Source organism: Bicyclus anynana, chromosome 20 (assembly GCF_947172395.1).
Source record: "Bicyclus anynana chromosome 20, ilBicAnyn1.1, whole genome shotgun sequence".
Classification (NCBI taxonomy): Eukaryota; Metazoa; Arthropoda; class Insecta; order Lepidoptera; family Nymphalidae; genus Bicyclus; species Bicyclus anynana.
In genome coordinates this window covers 10072253-10092823 of record NC_069102.1, presented here as the reverse complement: position 1 = coordinate 10092823, position 20571 = coordinate 10072253, and the positions used below count along the sequence as shown (strand labels likewise).

At 37.5% G+C, this 20571-nt stretch overlaps 1 protein-coding gene across 5 annotated transcripts; it reads right to left on the bottom strand.

Moving 5' to 3' along the window:
• Positions 1-245: 245 nt before the first annotated feature.
• On the bottom strand, positions 246-20565 carry LOC112057989 (uncharacterized). 5 transcript variants are annotated; one of them, XM_024098625.2, is made up of 7 exons: positions 20407-20565; positions 20092-20272; positions 19184-19362; positions 5205-5464; positions 3899-4135; positions 3165-3267; positions 246-390 (listed from the first exon to the last, which is right to left on the bottom strand). In XM_024098625.2, exons 2-7 carry the CDS (start codon positions 20202-20204, stop codon positions 362-364), a joined length of 921 nt encoding a protein of 306 aa, XP_023954393.2. In that variant the 5' UTR covers positions 20205-20272; positions 20407-20565; the 3' UTR covers positions 246-361. The 5 variants fall into 5 exon arrangements, with proteins under 5 accessions (XP_023954393.2, XP_023954394.2, XP_023954392.2 ...); XM_024098626.2 differs by having other exon boundaries at positions 20358-20551; XM_024098624.2 differs by lacking the exons at positions 19184-19362; positions 20092-20272; positions 20407-20565 and adding exons at positions 9157-9630; positions 17689-17796.
• Between the last annotated feature and the right edge of the window lie 6 nt (positions 20566-20571).

Below are 20571 nucleotides of genomic sequence, written 5' to 3'. Positions count from 1 at the left end.
CAAATCATAAACGATTTATGCATTATTAATATATACTTAGAGGCACAATTATCCGCCCACTTTAATATACTCGCGTCATATGAAAGTGGGCGGATAATTGTACCTGTGAGTACAGATCATATCGATTTTTAAACCTCGCCCCGGCTTCTGTGTGTCACCTCCTTTACCTATAGAAATCCCATATCAGAAAAATATCATTACCTTACATTAATTTCCTAATTTGGATGGTATCTTTTTGACAATCGTTTGTTTTTTTTTTTGGAAAAATACTATTTGTCTTGTGGACGTCGACAAGTGTATGAGCGACCCTTAATTTAATTTGACTCGTTGAGTTGTATAGTTACTTCTAGTTGTAAAGTCTTCATTGGAGCACGATTGGTTTAGCTGGTCCTGTAACAAAATAAATACATTAGAAACTACAAAAATGTTTAATGCCTGCTGTATAATGTTAATTAAAAGAAGTAAGTATCCTATCTCCTTGTTCTAAACTACCTCTTTAGCAAATTTCAGCCAAATCGATCTAACCGTTCTTGAATTATAAATAGTGTAAATAGGTAAGACGAATTGTAAGGCAGGAAACAGAAGTCGAAAGGACAGCCCATACTTTAAATGTTAAGAAGTTATGTAAGAAGCGTTAAAACTGTAACATCTTCATCATTATCAACCCATATTCGGCTCACTGCTGAGCTCGAGTCTCCTCTTAGAATGAGAGGGGTTAGGCCAATAGTCCACCACGCGGACCCAATGCGGATTGGCAGACTTCACACACGCAGAGAATTAAGAAAATTCTCTGGTATGCAGGTTTCCTCACGATGTTTTTCTTTACCGTTTGAGACACGTGATATTTAAATTCTTAAAATGCTCACAACTGAAAAGTTGGAGGTGCATGCCCCGTACCGGATTCGAACCCACATCCTCCGAAATCGGAGGCAGAGGTCATATCCACTGGGCTATCACGACTCTAACATCTTACCAACGCAATAAATTTGTTCTAGAAGTAGATATAACAGATGAAAGTCCAATACTGGAAGGTCAATAAAAAAAACAAGAAATAATTAAATTCGCAAATCAATCACGTACAAAAACAGACAATGCAATGCCATTCCTAATCTATTTATAGATTTTAATGTATCAGGGAAAACGAAAAAATATTATTTTCCCACAAGGTAGCTAATTTAAAATCTGTATAATTGCAACCTCAAACATGAGGTAAACCAAAGATTTTATAATAGAGATATGTCAATGTCACTAGCGCAAAACAAAAAAAATATATATTACTTCCCACAAGGTAGCGCGTCAAAACCGAGGCTACCAAAAGCGGCTAATTGATTGTATTTCATTGACTCGCATAGCAAACAACAAAAGTTATTTAACAAATAATACCTAAATATACATATACAATTTTGAGTTGTATGTTTAGGTACGTTTGAATACATATACATAAATATAAGATATCTCAGTGGATTAGCTATGAGTGAATTCTGCTCACTTTTTGCAGTGATTGTGTATCTATAGTAGTGTCCATAGTATAAAATGTCGTTAAGGTAAACACAATATTATCAGCAAATGCGGAATCGCCACTGACCTCACACTGAGGTCGCCCTTATTAATGCATATCAACGAGAAATAAGAGATCGCGACATAAATACCAATTTCTTTACGCTTCCTACATTTATTTTAATTAAAATCCAGTAGGGAATTTTTAATCTATAAAGAGGTAAACTTTGTGGTATTGTAGAGATAATCTCTGGATCTACTGAACCGATTTTGTAATTTCTTTTACCACTAAAAAGTCACGTAATTTATGAGTGTTATATTCTCTCTCTCGATAAAGGGGCTGCTGGACTATTGTCGTTCCCACTGCTAACAGTCTTTTCGGACTAATTGGGGGGAAATAGGACTATTGACCATATTTAAAAGATATTGTAAATATTCTTTAAACATAATAAAATACACTAATTCAAGTGTCGTACACCTTTATAGAAGCTATTAAAATAAATCGATCTATTGTAACTGACTCCATTATACCATTTTAGATCATGACCTTTTTAGATATAAAAAAAACTGTTTTATTCCACACGCAAAATCGTGGGTGGGTGATAATAATTATTTAAATAAACAACAAATGTAAATTTATGTTCTCAAGATCAGGTTTTTTTGGTCATAATGGGTTACGTAATCGAGAGAAAAAAAAATTAAAACTTTAGAGTTATTTGCACCAACTAAAATAATATCCGAATTCGTCCGCCCTTAGACCTCCTTAATCCGGCCTTGTCGCACAATTCTTAACGAATATCTACTAACTACAAACTACTATATTAGTAAGACAGAGAATGGTTGGATAGGTGTGAAAAACATTTTGGCAACAACAGAAAAACTTGTAAAATCCGAAGTTTGCTCTGTCAAATGCCAATTAGTTTCAGTGACGCGGTAACGCGTTACGTTATCAAGCGGTCTACTCTCCGATAAGAAGTTCATCATCTCCTTTACCTTGTCCTACTTAGGTGGGGTCGGCAAAATATGTCAATCTCCTCCATTCTTTCTTATTACTCGTCAACTCATCATCCACTCCCTTTACATACATAATAATCCTCCGATAAGAAGGTTATCATCATCATCATCATCATTATCAGCCGATGGACGTCCTCTGCTGGATATAGGCCTCTTGTATAGACCTCCAAACATCACGGTCTCGAGCCGCCAGCATCTAGCGGGTCCCTTTAACCCGCTTGATGTCTTCGGTCCATCTAGTGGGGGGTCAACCAACACTGCACTTTCCGATGCGAGGTCGTCATTCCAGCACCTTGGGACCCCAACGTACATCGGCTCTTTGAACTATGTACCCCGCCCATCGCCACTTTAACTTCGCTTCTCGCTGAGCTATGTCAAAGACTTGGTTCGTCTGCGAATCTCCTCATTTCTGATTCGATCACGCATAGAAACTCCAAGCAGAGCTCGCTACATCGCCCGCTGTGACTTTGAGATTTCTTATGAGGCCAGTTAGCGACCAAGTCTCAGATCCGTAGGTCATCACTGGCAACACGCACTGTTCGAAGACTTTCGTCTTCAGACACTGAAAATTTTTGGACGAAAAGATGCCGCGAAACTTCCCAAACAATAAGAAGTTATCGCTTCAAAAATAAAAGGTAATCAGTCTAGTTTACCTGGAATGGTGGTATTGGCGTTGGCGGGTGCGACGGGCACGGAGGGCGCAGCGCTGGGCGCGACTGTCGATGAAGTCGCTGGCGCTACTGTACTTAGCGGCTTCTGCCGATACAAAGATACTGTTAGAAGTTGAAGAAAAAAGTTTTTATTTCACACAAAATAATCCACCATAAACATCATCACGATTATCAACCGATGGACGTCTACAACCGAACACGGGATTTTGTTAATTGGTACTTGGAGCCCGCATGTATCTATCTTGGAAAAATTCATGATCCTCGCGGATTTATACAACCTAGAAGTCGATTTTTGCAGAATACATTTAAAATCAAGTGGAACAATTTTCAGGGGCATATTTGTTATCGGATGCACCGTAGTCATGGTTCAAAAGGAAATCTCGTCCATTACGTTAATAATTTTTGCCGACTCGCCATGAATATCACATACACAAGGTTTAAGCATGAATATTTTGCTCCTGAGCCCAAGTATTTCATCTTAGACTGCATATTCAGGTCACATCAGGTGAGTTCGCAGTCAAGGGCTAACATGTCATAGAATAACAAAAAAATCAACCTATTTTAATGATCCAGCTTCATATATACAAAAATGCACTACTTGTCTGAGGACTCGCTGTATTTGGAGGAATTACGTATGCTGGAGACTTACATTTGGTACAAATTTGTTTGAATGCAGTAAAGATATACCATTCATATAATGAATTAAAGAAACTCACGTTCATATCCACAATTTTCGCCTCTAGCCCGTCGATTCTGCTAACAAGAGTTGTGTTGAGGGCAACGATTAGTTCCCTCGTTTCGTTGTTCTTCGTGGAGAAGATGGTAAGGTTGGCGACGGTGTCATTCGTCCTGCCTTCGAGCTGCGACAGCTGAGTCTTCAGCTCGTCCACGCCCGACGCGGCCGTGCTGGCTTGTTTGCGGGTCGACGTTAGTGAACTGTCGAAACCGCTTATCTGAAATAATGGTTGTGTTTAAATGAGTACTGCATTTTTAATCATTCTTTGTAATATAGCGTCGTTTAAACGTAACCCTGGGTGAAGCTATGAAATACTGGGTTTCTTACTTCCCAGAAATCTTCGTTAAGCATTATAATCTATGGTAATAGACCTATAGCCTAATATCAAACGGTACTGGGTTCGTGAGACTAGACTGACCTAAGGAAAGGAAGGCCAACTGCTCTGACACGAAACTTAGTTCTTTCGACCCAAATAGTACATCAGCTGTTATAAATTGAACTCTGCATTTGAATTTTTTTACATGTGATACATACCTGTGAGCCGAAGTTACTGTACCTGAACATGAGGGACTTGTTTGCTGTTATTTAACGATGTAGACAACTGATCGAGTTGGCTATTTAGCTTTACCAACCTGTGACCTGAAGTCAGCAACGGTCCGCTGTAGCTCCGCCAGTCGTCGCGGCTTGTCTGCTAATTTTGACGCTGCAGACAACTACTCGAAGACAGAACTCAGCTCTTTCGTCATTTATTACAGCAGCTCTTGGGAATCACGCTCCCAATTTGGTGACTTTTTTGCTGCTTACATCAACAATTGTTTACACCACCAAGTCACCAAGAATCCACCAAGATTAACGGAATGTTTGTTTAATTTAACGTTGCAAACAAATGTTTCGACACTGAAATTAGCTATTTAGCTTTACTAACCTGCGACTTGAAGTCAGCAACGGTTCGCTATAGTTCCGCCATCCGTCGCGGCATGTTTGTTAATTTTGGCCTTTGCCGTTTGTGTCATCTGTTTGGACAGATCTTGGAAGTCGAGCTCCAATTTGACATCGACACTTATGCTAATAATGCTTTTACTTACTTTGCAAGATTTATATCTAGACTAACCTGTGACTCGAAGTCAGCAACGGTTCTCTGTAGGTCCGCCCGTATTGGCGGGATGTCTGCTAATTTTGGCGCTGCAGACAACTGCTCGGAGACATAACTCAGCTCTTTCGACGTCTTTTGACACCGACACTTGTGCTGTAAATGATTTCTTTACAAGGTCTATATCTAGACTAACCTGTGACCCGAAGTCAGCAACGGTCCGCTGTAGCTCCGCCAGTCGTCGCGGCATGTCTGCTAATTTTGGCGCTGCAGACAACTGCTCGGAGACAGAACTCAGCTCTTTCGCCGTCTGTGTCATTTGTTTTGAGAGCTCTTGGAAGTCGAGCTCCAATTTGCTTAACCGAGCGCTTAGTTCGCTCGCGTTCGTTCTCAACTCTTTCGCCTGTGTGTGGCATACTTGTAATTCATCACCTACGCCTGCACTGCTTGTAGATACTGTGAATGAAAACACTAGGATTAGTATTTTTTGAAGTATGACTTCTTAACGCACTCTTGACGTGGGGAGTAAGCTGGTGGTGAAGTGTAGTTGGGCGTGGCGAACGGACGTTGAGAGGAAGAACTAAAGAATTTTCACTTCAGTCTTGTTATGTGTGCACACTCGTTTTTAGAATGTATTTATTTTTTACTAGCGGATATCCGCCACGCCACGTCTTCCACGTTAATTTAGATTTTTCACAATTCCCACGGGAACCACGATTTTTTCCGGAATAAAAAGCCTAAACTATATGCTGCTTAATAATAAATATCACAGTATTATCTAATAATATTACCTGACGTTTCAAAAGTGCTTATAAACTAAGCCTAATTTCAATAAAATTACTTTGACTTTGACTTAGCTTTCCTTGTAGGACATTCTGTACGAAAATTTAAACAGGACAATAAGTCTAGAAATCCTATAGTCATCGTAAGTCACGTATTTTTCCTTATTCGGTATATATTTATTTCAATTTGCCTGAAGACTCGGAAACCTTCAGAAATAGAAATAAAACTTCATAATAATAATATGCTCGTTATTGTTATTTTTTCGGCCACGGCGGCCAATGTCATTGTGAGATTAACCATGTACGCAGGAGATATAGTGCACAAATGTGTGCGCAAGCACAGGTGCACTTTTCCCTCAATCTTATAGTCCGATGGGACGGCAGACCGGTGAAAATCAGGAGCAGGACCGACGGCTTTAAATGCTCTCCGTGGAACGGGCGTGTACCAACACCGCCAACTTCCAAATTCCAGGCTGTTATTAAGATGTTTCTTGTAAGAAACGTATTTTTTTGTTGGTCTGATCTGAGATTCGAATCCTGGACCTCATTCTCCGTAGCTGAACCAGCTAATCAGACCAATCAGGCAGTTTAATAATAATTTCATGTTAATGTCAGCAAAGGTAAATCTTGCGTCTATCTGTTTTTTGTTACTCGCTTTTTGCTAATTGATATAAGTGTCAGGGGCCAATTGGGAAGGACAGATTGTATAATTTAGTATGAGTTACATACGTCAAAGTTAGTGAATTAGACTGCAGAACGGCTTAGCTGATCTTGATGAAATTTGACACAGAGGTAGATTATAATATTTAACAGCAAATAGACGACTCCTTACCCTGATATCACCACAGAGACTATATCGTATCTTTAACCACGGAATACTTATATTATACCTATATTTTTTCAAAGAAGGTACAAAATGATAAAATCATCGGAACTGTCGCCTCCATTGTCAAGGTCTAGGGTAATAAGCCATTGACCATGGACTTCAATACGTACAATTACATAAACCAACCAATAAAATATTAATGTAGTAAGTAGCACGTTTACAGCGAACTAGAACGAGATTTTGTGTTTCAGGAAACAGATAAGTCCATGAATGTCAATTATGTACATAAACAAATATTTGGAACATAAATAACCTAAGTGTATTGACTACTTCTTGTTAATGGTATTGATCCGTGATAGCCCAGCGGCTATAACCTCTGCCTTCGATTCGGAGGACGTAGATTCGAATCCGGTCTGGGGCATGCATCTCCAACTTTTCAGTTCATGTGCATTTTAAGAAATTACATAAATATCACGTGTCTCAAACGGCGAAGGAAAAACACCGTAACACCAAGGATACCTGCATACCTAAGAATTTTCTTTGTGTGAAGTCTGCCAATCCGCGTTGGGCCAGCGTGGTGGACTATTAGCCAAACCCCTCTCATTCTGAGAGGAGACTCGTGCTCAACAGTGAGCCGAATATGTAGAAAGGGTTGTTAATGATGAAGAAGTCTGCATTATTACAGCTTTTGAGATTTGAGTATTAATTGATAGTACAATTTATATCGCCACGTATTCCTAAGAACAAGGGTCTTCAAGCTACGACAAAGTATGCAAATATTAGTTCCGTTTTTCCCTTTGATGTACAGAACCCTAAACAGCGTCGAGACGGAAAAGAGGGAACACGACACCGGGAGCCCTTTAATCCCAACCGTCTACCCTTCATTACCCCTCGCGGATAAAAGCCTCCCTATGTCTATACAAAATACCTGCGCCTAAGGTAACTTTACCTAAGTAGTACAAAAGAGGGTCTGTAATTTGTTTTGGGATTCGGAGCAAAAGAGGGGAAATAATATTCGGGGTTAATGAGGCTGTCAATATTTTTACATAGAATAAAATTTAAAATTTTGAAAAACCCCCGAATTCATGAAATTATTATTTACACTCACAACCAAGTCTTCTATATCCTCTTTCAGTGCGCTTTCATTTGAGACCCCACTCGAGTATATTTATAGATATTCGGTAATTCTTCCCCACTTTCTACCCCCAGAACTTTTAAACGGCTCAACCGATTTTTATGAAACATGTCTAAGAACACTCACCCATACGTCACTTTTTATATAAAAAAAATTGAAATCGCTTCATCCGTTCGGAAGCTATGGTGCCACAGACAGACTGACAGACAGACAGACATACACGTCAAACTTATAACACCCCTATTTTTGCGCCGGGGGTTAAAAACAAAGCCGTTCCCGAGTTCGTACGATTTTGATATTTTAATTTACAGCATCGGATTTGCTGTTTTTAGGGTTCCAAAAGTAGTACAAAAACGGAACCCTTATTAACAATAGATGATTCACTCGCTTGCGAGACATTATTTTTCTGTCAAAGTATATGATCAACGATCTTATGCGATTATAAACACTGTCTCTAAAGAATCGATGTTTCATAGTTTACAATCGTGTCCATCGGTTAAAAACCTCCGTAAAAATACCTTTTTGTGGTGTAAAAAACGAACAAAAACTGCTAGTTTTGTATAAAATATGTATGAAATCTAAGCTCGTTTTCCTTAGAAAATGGCAGAAAATTTTGTTCGTGAATTTGGGTGCGATACTAGTCCTTATGTATTTAGTCTGAGGTGATTCAAGAAGAAGCTTTATTTTATACGTGTATAATAAGAACTGATATTTCTATTTAGGTTCAGGGTTTCCATGGCTATGAAGTCGCGGGCGTCGGCTACCTAAAAATAAAGTAAAAATAAAACTAAATAAATATTAATGAGCTAAAATTTAACATTTATTGATCTTGTCACTTGACGTATTATTTTAATTTGTAATTCGATTTTATATTATACCTAACTACTCATAGAATCGAAGATTAATAATAATAATCTAATCAATTAATTCTAAGAATCCATTCTATTTATTGAGGAAGGCTATAGGCTAAATATTATCCCCTATTGTTACGGGAACCGGAACCATGGGTATGGGACCGCGCGGCGTCAGCTAGTTGCTAAATATAATTTAAAACTAGCGGACGCCCGCGACTTCGTCCGCGTGAAACTCGATGTAAACTTTCAACTACCCCTACCCTAAACTACCATACCCTACCCTACCCCTATCTCACCCCTATCCTACCCCTACCCTACCACTTCCCTATCCTACCTCTACCCCTACCCTACTTAAGTAGCAGTGACAAAAAATGGAATTTAGATGAAGTTAAGCCGTCCCAAAGAAAACGAAATTCATACAGCGTGATACAAACTCCGGTTTCTCATACTAGATACAATATGCATTAATTTTTAAAGGTAACCCGATGGGAATCTGCTTGCGTGAACTCTTCGCAGCTGCTAAGTAGCGATGTGTGTATACGCCAACATACCTCGGTCCATCTCCATGCGGAGGGACACAATCTGCCGTCTCACATCCACAAACAGCCACAAAACCGTAGCAGCGGACACGACGCACACACACAAAGCCAGCGCAGCGGCTAGACGCAGGAACGGGCGGGAGCGCCGCCGTCTAGTGGTGCGCCTCCCCCAGGGCTCCCCTTCGTCACTGGAGGCGGACAACAGCCTCCCACCCCTCGCACCACCCCCTCCCACCAAAGCGTCCAACTCCCGTCTCTTTCGCATCTTCTTCCCCACACGCAACGGCGCGTGTACCGCGCTCTCCATAATGCACACACAACGCTACCGTACGCACATCCGAATTGACTTTTAACACTCTTTATTAATTTACACTGCTTATTAGTTTACACTGCTTATAACTTTGCACTGCTTATGATTTTACACTGCTCGAGTTCTATACGACTGCACTGTACGACGCGCGGTTATCGAATACGCAAAGTCGCAAACTTTGTATGTAAACAGAATGCAAATATACGTCTTCAACCGAGAAGTAATAATTGATATGGGCGACTTTTTTTTACCGCATCCCGTTTATAATTGCTTCGGCGTTGTGTCTGAATCCTGACTGTATAAAAAAGTTATATCAACATATAATTATAATTGAGATTAATGATTGTTACGTCCGAATAAAAAATTTTAATAAAAAAAATACAACCGACTTCAAAACCTAAAAACGTACCCACTAAACTAAAAAGCGAAAAATAACATCATAATATGTTCTACCTGCTGATCAGTATGAAGGCGGTGCTAAGCCGGTGATGCATTAATTTTATGGCTCCATCATCAGATCAATTTTAAACCTTCATGAAATTGTAGTGTTTAAAAGTACTAAATGGAAAAGTATACGAACACACTAGACACCCATATAATTTTCGAAAGTTCCCCTCAATTGCTCCAGGATCCCATCATCAGATCTTGACATAATGGCAATGGGACCAAATGGGGACTATACCGTTTCAAACAAAAAAAGAATTTTTGAAATCGGTCCAGGCGCCTTTGAGTAATCGGTGTACATACATAAAAAAAAAAAAAAAAAAAAATACCGACCGAATTGAGAACCTCCTCCTTTTTGAAGTCGGTTAAAAATTACTATTAACTTCGATTTAAAAGTTCAATGCGACGCAAGTCATTCGCTGTAGATAAATTACTAATTTTATACTGGAGCGTTAAATCGTTTAACCTTGCTTTTCACCTTATACAGTAGGTAGTGGAGATAAATGCTATATCTAGATATGAGCTGAGATTTAAAAGTGCACATTTTCAATCGGTTACAGGTTAGCATGTGACAGTAATCTCATATGAACTACCTAGTACCTTCTTACTATATCTATAATCTACAACACGCCATGAAATAGTGTGCAATACAATAGTATAATAAATTAATAATAGTATTTGTCAGTTGTTCGATTAAGAAATTGGTCGTTTTTTTTTTAATTTGATAAACACATTTCTCTATTTCTGTTTCTATTTTTTTTTAGGGTTCGATAGTGTCCACAAGGAACCCTTATATAGTTTCATTATGTCATGTCATTCCGTCTGTCCGCGGTTTAGCGCAGAGACTATTACCACTAGAACGCTGTAATTTAGCATAAGTATAGGGCACAGTAAAAATATATACATAAAATGTATATTCTGTGGTATAGGTATGAAAATTAAAAAAGTGAAAATTAAAAACAAAGTCGTTACATTAAAATCTTGAAAAATATTTTTATTAGGGTTCGTTTACGTCATAGTGTGGGGTATTGTTGGATAGGTCTTTAAAAGATATCTTAGTCTTTCACCAATGTTTTTTGATTTACCGTTTGTAAATTATTAAGCTGTGTCCCCACCCTCTACCGACTAAACGGTTATTTATGGATACGAGAAAAAATTCCAATTTCATATATCGGGGAAGGAAAACTATAACAGCTAAAAAGCAATTGCTATTTAAAGAGTAATAGTCAACCAACTTAAAAAACGTAATTCAAAATCGAAAATTGCATACTAATTCCGTTGTTATTTAAAAAAATAAAGTTATCTCAAGATCTCAAGAGTCTGTTAAACCTATAAAAAATAAATTTTGTATGGGTATGTATTTTAATTACGTCTATAAAGGGGTAAAAAGAAAATTAAAAGAAAAAAATTTTGGGGTTCCTTCCCTACACGTAAAGTGAGGATGATTTTTTTATAAAAAATACAGATAACGATACCCCACACCATGGGATAGACTCTATCCTATGGTGTGGGGTATCGTTATCAATATTTTTGTGCATTACATAAGGGATTAAAGTGCTAACTACAGAACCCTACACTGCGCGTACCCTGACACGCACTTGGCCGGTTTTTCTAGTTAATTATAGAGTCGGCTCTGGGTGACGTTGTTACTTGGATTCGTCGGCATCACGAGGGATATAGAAAATAAATGAATTAATAACTAATGACTATTTATAATATAGAAAAATGCGTTTATTATTTTATTTATATTATATATTTCAAAAGTGTTACTTTTGAAATATCATCTACTTACGTCATAAATAAAGCATAGCACACATATCAACTCGGAAAGAGATATTCATGAATCAATTAATTTAAAAAATTACAATTACGCATAGTGAATGATAAACTTCTTCAAAATAATGCCTGCTCCTGTTTAACGTTTTTTTGACGGCCTCCGTGGCGCAGTGGTATGCGCGGTGGATTTACAAGACGGAGGTCCTGCCGTGCCGTGTAGAAACCGAAAGGGGTGTGGATTTCTTATCTTCCTCCTAACAAGTTTAGCCCGCTTCCATCTTAGACTGCATCATCACTTACCATCAGGTGAGATTGTAGTCAAGGGCTAACTTGTAAAGAATAAAAAAAAAAAAATAACGTAATAAACAATCCTGTCATAACATAAACGTGAACTTGAAAGCCAAATTCTATGAAATGAAAATTTAAATGTTTCACCAATCTTACATAACCGATTGGGCTGGGATTAAGTATCTATTAAGTCCTAGACCTGTAACAGAAGCCCCTCTTTCTTAACTTAGTATTAACATAATTGTAAAACAATGACAATAATTTTAACTTAAATCAAATAATACATAATTTTCTTACAATTCTAACATAAGTCACCCACCCAGCAACTAAAAATTAATTAATTATTATGTATTATGTACATAACTAGCGGACGCCCGCGACTTCGTCCGCGTGAAACTCGATGTAAACTTTCAACTACCCCTACCCTACCCTACCCCTCTACCTGATTTTTTTTGCTATAAACCTCACGGAGCCCGAGACCTTTGAAAACCGTGGAAATCAGTTCGTGCGTTCTGGACTTATAGCGTCAGGAAGGAAAACCTGACTTATTTTTATATAGTAGAGATTACAGGTATTATTTGCTGATTTAGGTCAAGGTTTGTCAGTTTTGGTTGCAGCAGAACTGTACGAAACTTTCAAAACTATACTTTGAAAGTTTCGTCTTTCTATAATATATTTTGAGACTGTACATAAGGTACCTCTTTTATTAAATTAAATATGGTACACTTGGGACCTCATAGGGTCAATACGAACCAATGCAAATTGCGGTTTTTTATTAATTGACAAGGCTTGATATCCCAGTGGATATGCCTTCGGAGGGCGTAGGTTCGAAATCGGCCCAATTTTTCAGTAATGTTCATTTTAAGAAATTAAATATCACTTGTCTCAAACGATGAAACCTGCATACCTGAGAATTTTCTTAGTTCTCTACGTGTGTGAAGTCTACCAATCCGTATCGGGCCAGTGTGGTGGACTAAGGCCTAACCCCTCTCATTTTGCGAGGAGACTCGTGATCAATAGAGAGCCGAATATGGGTTGTTGATGATGATTAATAATTGACGGAGAGCTTAAGAGTGTGCAGTATGTAATTTGGTGGTTACAAATGGTTCTGGATCTCAGATTCTGGAAAAGTTAGGAGCCTGATATTTGGGTAAATGATATTTCAAAGTGTTAGCTTCGTTATGACTATACAAAATACACAATTTGTAAAACTTTTCTCGATAGTTTATTTTTTTGAAAAATAAATGTTTTGCTCACATTTTGCTTTCAATCTCAGAAAAAGCAAACTTATTTTCTTAAATTTTTGTTTTGTATAGAAATATAGGTATATATCTTGAACATGGCCATTTTGTTTTTCGTTATGTTGTTTAATTTACTTGCAATTACGTAAAAATGGTTTTGGCGCTCACGTCATAAAATTTGCGTCGCGCGTCAATCGCTCCGTGCTTTTCACTCACGTGAAAGTCATAATTCAGCGTCTCGCTTGCGCTTCCAATTTTATCCATATCGTACCGACGTGCTGCGCGCTCTTAAGTAAGTAAAAAAGTACACGGATTCTTGGTATCCGATCAATACGATAAATATCTAAGCGATAAATCTTTCCCGGTAGCACAATAACTAAGGCCGAAGCTAAATTAAACAAAACGTTTTCATAGGAAACCCTACACCGTAAGGTTAACTACTCGATAGTGTGGTTGGTTCACATCAATAACACCTTGCCGTAAACAAATTATATACTTGCGAGGTCATTACGGAATCGATGTTAGAACTACTTTGTGTGGAACCTTGATCCTTGATCTTGGTACAAATACTTTCACATGGGTTATTCGTTTATTGAAAACGTGTCTTATCTATACTTATAATAAATCTATAGTGAGGTCAATTCTGTACATGAAATATATTTCCAAAATAACTATCAGGGGATGATTAGTGGTCGATACTGATGCCAAAAATGTAATCAGTAAAATTTTTGTCTGTCTGTCTGTCTGTCTGTATGTTCTTTATAGAAACAAAAACTACTCGACGGATTTTAACGAAACTTGGTACAATTACTCTTCATACTCCTGGGCAGGTTATAGTATACTTTTCATCACGCTACGATCAATAGGAGCAGAGCAGTGAAGGGAAATGTTGGAAAAACGGGAGAAGTTACTCGATTTTTAAAGCTTCCGTCGCCGTCGCATGGTCCCTACCATAGGGGTAGTAGGATAGGGGTAGGGTAGGGGTAGGGTAGGGGTAAGGTAGGGGTAGAGTACGGATAGGCGTAGTAGTAGGGTTTCACGCAGACGAAGTCGCGGGCGTCCGCTAGTTCATGCATAATATTGTTTTACCTGTGTGTTTAATAGATAAGTTAACAATGGTACTCGTAGTAGAAAACTTAAAAAAACAATATGTCCAAGTTTTTAGTACTTATCAGTGAATAGAAATTATAGTCTATGAATAGAATATAAATGAAAAGAGTCTAGAGTGGACTAGGTAGACCAACAGTAGGTCATAAATTCTCTCTGATAACCGATTGAGCTTGTATAGGGTTGATCTCTGCCTGTTGTACTCCTTGCACAAGCAATTTTTTTTTTATTTTTTACAAGTTAGGCCTTGACCACAATATCACCAGATGGTAAGCCATGATGCAATCTAGGATGGAAGCGGGCTAACTTGTTAGGAGGAGGATAAAAATCCACACTCCTTTCGGGTTCTACATGACATTGTACCGGAACGTTAAATCACTTGGCGGTACGTCTTTGTCGGTAAGGTGGTAACTACCCACGGCCGAAGCCACCTATCGGCTGGACCTGGACCAATTAAGAAAATTACGGCCCAGCCGGTGATCGAACCCAGGACCTCCGACTTGTAAATCCACCGCGATACCACTGCGCCACGGAAGCCGCCAATAATGTTTTTATTGCTATTTTTTTTCTTCTTTTTAACGACTTCAAAAAGGAGGTGTTCAATTTAACCAGTAAGTTTTTTTAAGTTTCAGATTAGATATATTATGTTCCCATACAAGGAAAGGGTGTTTGGTATATTACGTTTTAAAGGTCTTTAGTATATTTTGTAGATGCACAGTGCATAATAATACTTAAAGGTTAAACAACTAGCTACTTACTTGAATTACAGACGATAATGTTTTTGCTATGCATTTGAGTTTATATGATACGCTTCGGGCCTTGACTAATTATTATCATCACCCTAACGGCCAAAATGTACCGCCAAGAAATTTAAAATTTTGATACAAAGTTATGTGGGTACAATTTTCAAACTGGCTTAAGGTCGTCATTGACGGTAAATTTTTTTGATAGTCGTGGGTGCTACAGAAACGTGAGATAATTGACCGTTTGTGACTAGCATTAAACCTTATAATTTCTTATGTGGTATACAACACTCAACTTATTATCTGCTGGCCTATTCACTAGTTTAGTATTTATTATCAACCTATTAAAATAAACAACAAATCAATTGACAAAATGTCATCTACATACTATGTATATGATAACCACGGTAAGCAAGGGATTTTTTTTTCTTTTTTTTTTTTATTCGTTACAAGTTAGCCCTTGACTAAAATCTCACCTGATGGTAAGTGATGATGCAATCTAAGATGGAAGCGGACTAACTTGTTAGGAGGAGGATGAAAATCCACACCCCCTTCGGTTTCTACACGGCATCGTACCGGAACGCTAAATCGCCTGGCGGTACGTCTTGAAGAAGAACCAAAGTCACCAACATAGCTCAACGAGTAGAAGATATATAGTGGCAATGAGCGGGGCACATAGTCCGAAGAGCCGATGGACGTTGGGTCCCTGTGGTGTTGGTTGTTGGAATGGCGACCAAGCACCGAAAAGCGCAGTGTTGGTCGACCAAGTCGTACGCAAGGAGTCGCTGAATGCAGGACGCTCAGAACTGTGGCGTTTGAAAGTCCCTAAAATGCCCATGTTCTTTAGGGAACATCTACCTGTTGACGTGACGAATATATGGATATTATATCAGCCACTGACGATCAAGTAAACTCACATGCCTGCAGCGCTACCGGCTTGACACCCGATAAAAGTGATCGTGTATTGGTCGCGATGTGCATGACATCATGCCGATGGCGCCCAACACACGATCAATTTTATCGGACTTCGAGCCGTTAGCGCTGAAGGCATGTAAGTTTACTTCATCGTCAGTGGCTAGCATTACGTGCAAGTTAGAGTTTACGAAAGGTAACGAATTATTGAAAACCGTTAGGAATATAAAGATGAAATTTTGTAGGGAGGTAGTTTTAGTTATAGTTAGTAGACGCCCGTTAAGAACGGATTTTGCGTCAGGGCAAAAAGAGATCTAGTATTGAATATGTCATAACAATTTTAGATGAAATTAATTGTTTCAGACATTTTTGAGCGTGATATGATTTTTATCGCTATTCATAAGTAGACAGGTAGTGGTATTTTAATCCATTAAACATGTACAAACTAATTGTAATTCCAAGCCTTAGTAAATATCTACATCCGTGTAAAAGACAAACATAGAGATGTTAATTAACACAGTAGATAATTTTAGAATCCAAAAATATTGGCACGCTCGCATTCTATAATAATATTTCGAACGACTAGAACAACTGTTTAACCAATTAGACATACATTTTAATTTTAACACTGTATTCTAAAAACTTTCAAGACATTCTAATTCCTATTTAACAAAATTATTATTAACTAGCGGACGCCCGCGACTTCGTCCGCCCTTACAGTAGTATCGCTGTAAAAATGAAGTAACTTCTCCCAATTTTCCCAACATTTCCCTTCACTGCTCTGCTCCTATTGATCGTAGCGTGATGAAAAGTACTTTTTGTTTCTATAACGAACATACAGACAGACAAAAATTTTACTGATTGCATTTTTGGCATCACTATCGATCACTAATCACCCCCTGATAGTTATTTTTAAAATATATTTCTTTTACAGAATTGACCTGATTGATTTATTATAAGTACCTATAGATTACAAATGTTCGGAAAATTATAAAAAAAGCAGCTTAAAAGTATTGTTTACTTTATTTTCAGAATTTGTACGCACTTTTGTGTTACCGTTAATCTGGATAGTAGTCTCTTATCAGCCGAATCTTATCTAACAAATTGAACGCGATAACTACCTGTACTTAAGAAATGCCTTACTAATTTCCTTGAAAAGCACTATACCTATTTAATAACCTAAAATAGGTTTTATACCTATTTTTTAGTGATTATTTTTGGTAAGCAGTAGATAGCATATAAAACATGACCTATTTACTACAGACAATTAGCTGTGCTTTACAAATGCATTACTTATTGCCTTGAAAAGTAGATTAAATAATGTTTAAAGTGATTAAATTAGGCATATAATTTATGACCTATTTAGTATATGCTTACGGGATATTACGATACGAGATAAAACTAGAGGCCGTAATATCGACCTCGGGGCACGACGCTACAGACATGGACGCAGTGAATGAATCTCGCGCATGCGTACACAGTTTTGCGACAGCACATCTATTTAATAAATAAACACCCTGGACATAACATTGTAATATTAAAACACGTATAGATTGAATATATCTACAATATCGCATATTCCTTGCCTATCAATTGACACAGAGTAATAAAATCAGACACAACAACCGAGAAATCAAACGCTCAAACGAGATAAAAAATAATTAAAACACAACACTGTTCACTAAATAATTAATTGTTTTCACTGTAATTAATTAATACAAACACGTATATACGTTAATGGCACTAAAACTTTACAGATTTTCACTTATTTGTGTTACCACCACAATAAGCTAGAAGCATCGAGGAGGCGCAAGAAAGAACTGAGTGACGTCACGGAGGAGCGGCTTCGCGCATGCGCACTCTAGACTTACTCGTGTACAAAGTACTAATTATAGCAGAAAATGATAAAAGCTTGAGATAAAAGATAGGAGAAGTGCTCTCATCTTTGTTCTTCACATGCTGTTTCATGTATGAACAATAGATTGGAATATCACACACGCTTTTCACGTACGTTTTTGTATACATAGAAAGGACTAGGTATTCGGAAACACATAAAGGAACGAGTACATAAGAAACAGAATGCTTGGTATACTTTCGCAGCTATCCCATTTTTTCGAGTGCGTATACTGATAAGTACCTACACTGTGGCAGAGTCAACAACCTACTTTAGGGGTTCGCAACCTTTTTCAAGCTGAGACTTTTGACCTGAGTGTTTAATGGGGATCGACTTGAGAGATCCAAAGAGAATTCTTGCGCTTTTAGGACTCTAGAAACGGGTGGATATACTCCTCTCGACCCGCTATAATGATTATAAATCTAAAGTGTACATTATTTTTTTATTACTATTTTTTTTATTAAACTTAATAGAAAAAAATTAGGTTTAATATTTTTAAGTCGACGCGTATATTTTTTTTTGTAGACCACACATAACTCTATACAGAGTGCTCCGATTTTGATATTATTTTTTAATTGAAGTACCTATCTTAGTTTATCACCACTACCTTGTACATACATACCATCCATACTATAAGTAAGCTTCGCAAGTTCGTTGATGACACTCCCATGATATGCGGCGACGACGGGGGGAAAAATTGCGCGGGTATGAAATCGTGTGTGCGTGGGAAGTGAGGTGCGTAAGTCGTGGGTTTTTCATTCATCGCTACACGCCCCCCGGTCCGCGCGAACCATCGGGAGTGTTACGAACGAATTTGCCAAGCTATCTATACTAATATTATAAAGCTGAAGAGTTTGTTTGTTTGTTTGATTGACCGCTCTAATCTCAGGAACTACTGGTACGATTTGAAAAATTCTTTCAGTGTTAGATAGCCCATTTATCGAGGAAGGCTATAGGCTATATATTATCCCCATATTCTTACGGGAACGGGAACCACGCGGGTGAAACTGCGCGACGTCAGCTAGTAATATTATGAATGCGAAAGTAACCCTGTCTGCCTGTACCTTACAACTAACCAGCTGAACCGATTTGGATGAAATTCGTTACAGGGAATTGGACCTTAGAGCAAAACATATGCTACTTTATATCCTGGAAAAATCTATGGTTCCTGCGGGATTTGTAAAAAACAGAATTGGACATGAAAGCTTTCCCTGTTTCATTAAAAAAAGTCCCGTTTGGTCCACTTGTTGTAAATAGTCCGCTAGTTGCTCTAGGCCTCTGTAGTTGCAAAGAAATTACACACTAGTAAATAAATAAATGTTACCTTTATCAACATCAAACTTCATAGTGGTGACTTGGTCATAAAGCGCAGCACAGATCCAGGTGAGCATCAACAGCCAAAGCAACAAAGTGCCTCGGACAGCCCAGCATAGCGCACAGTGCACTTCCTTCCCTATGTCAGGTTCTGATGCTTTTGGTGCTGCATTCTTGTTTCGTTCTTTCCTAAAAAAATAGTTTTTATAACTAGGAATCTGTTGAATTATCTAAACTTTCAAAGTATGTTGAATTTTGTCAACTGTCTGTCTGTCTCAAGTTGCAACCATAAATTAATGTAACAACATTTGGCAGTTAAACTAGTACATATAGTATGTGATTATGTACATACTTGTACATTGGAGTGTTGAAATGTAGCATTGAGTTTCAGATAACAAAATAAATTACTAAATAAGCCATATTATTCTATTTTTTAATCAACTTTATACCTAACTGGTGGATCATTTTAAATCATAAAACCAATATAATCACAAACTAAGTTGTCCAGGATTTAATCACACACTTGATAGACTGTCCTTGTACCTCTCATAGCCTTTTTACTTAGTTGAAGGTGCAAAGAATAATGTAGATGTCATGTAAAAAAAAAATCAAAAATATTACAATGTAGTCTACAAAAGTCAAGTCACTTTCAATAACTGGAATGGTAGTAAATGGTAATACAATCAATTTCACATTGTCAATTAAAACCAAGATCAATTGATTTTAATTTACAATGTACTCTTAACATTAATTGGTTTCTGTGACATAAAACCTATGCCTCCACCAAATACTTACTTATTAATTATTGTACACACTACTTCTTAGTTATCAAACTTTAACACAACAGAGTCCATCATAAGCTATAATTAGGGTTTTTTTTAATAAATTACCATGTACCAGAAAATTCAAAATACATACCTCGTAATTTTCCTCTTTCTGTTAGGAATAATTTCTAGCTGCAAGTCAGATTCCTCGTCGCTAGATAGATCCAATAGTCTGCTTTGCTCCTTAATTTTTGATGGTAAAGACATTTTAACCAATTTGTTAACATGCCTTTACATTTATTTGCTTTTGATTAAAGGTTCAGTCCAACGTTGTTCTGTTTAACGACATAAATTATTGTATGTTAAGATAAAAATTATGATTGTAGCTCAAAATAAATGAGACGATAACAGAATACATACAAACACAAGAATATGATATTATTTATGATACACAGGTGACTGGAATTACCTCACATGCAGTCAGGGACAATATAACACCTGTGTAGTATTTATAAAAATTTGCAAGTTTCGAAAACGTAATTAAATGCACTATAAAAGTAAAACTTTATTTATAAATTCACGAAACTTATATTTTTCCATCATAACCTAGAACCAGAAGTAAAAAAATCTGTCA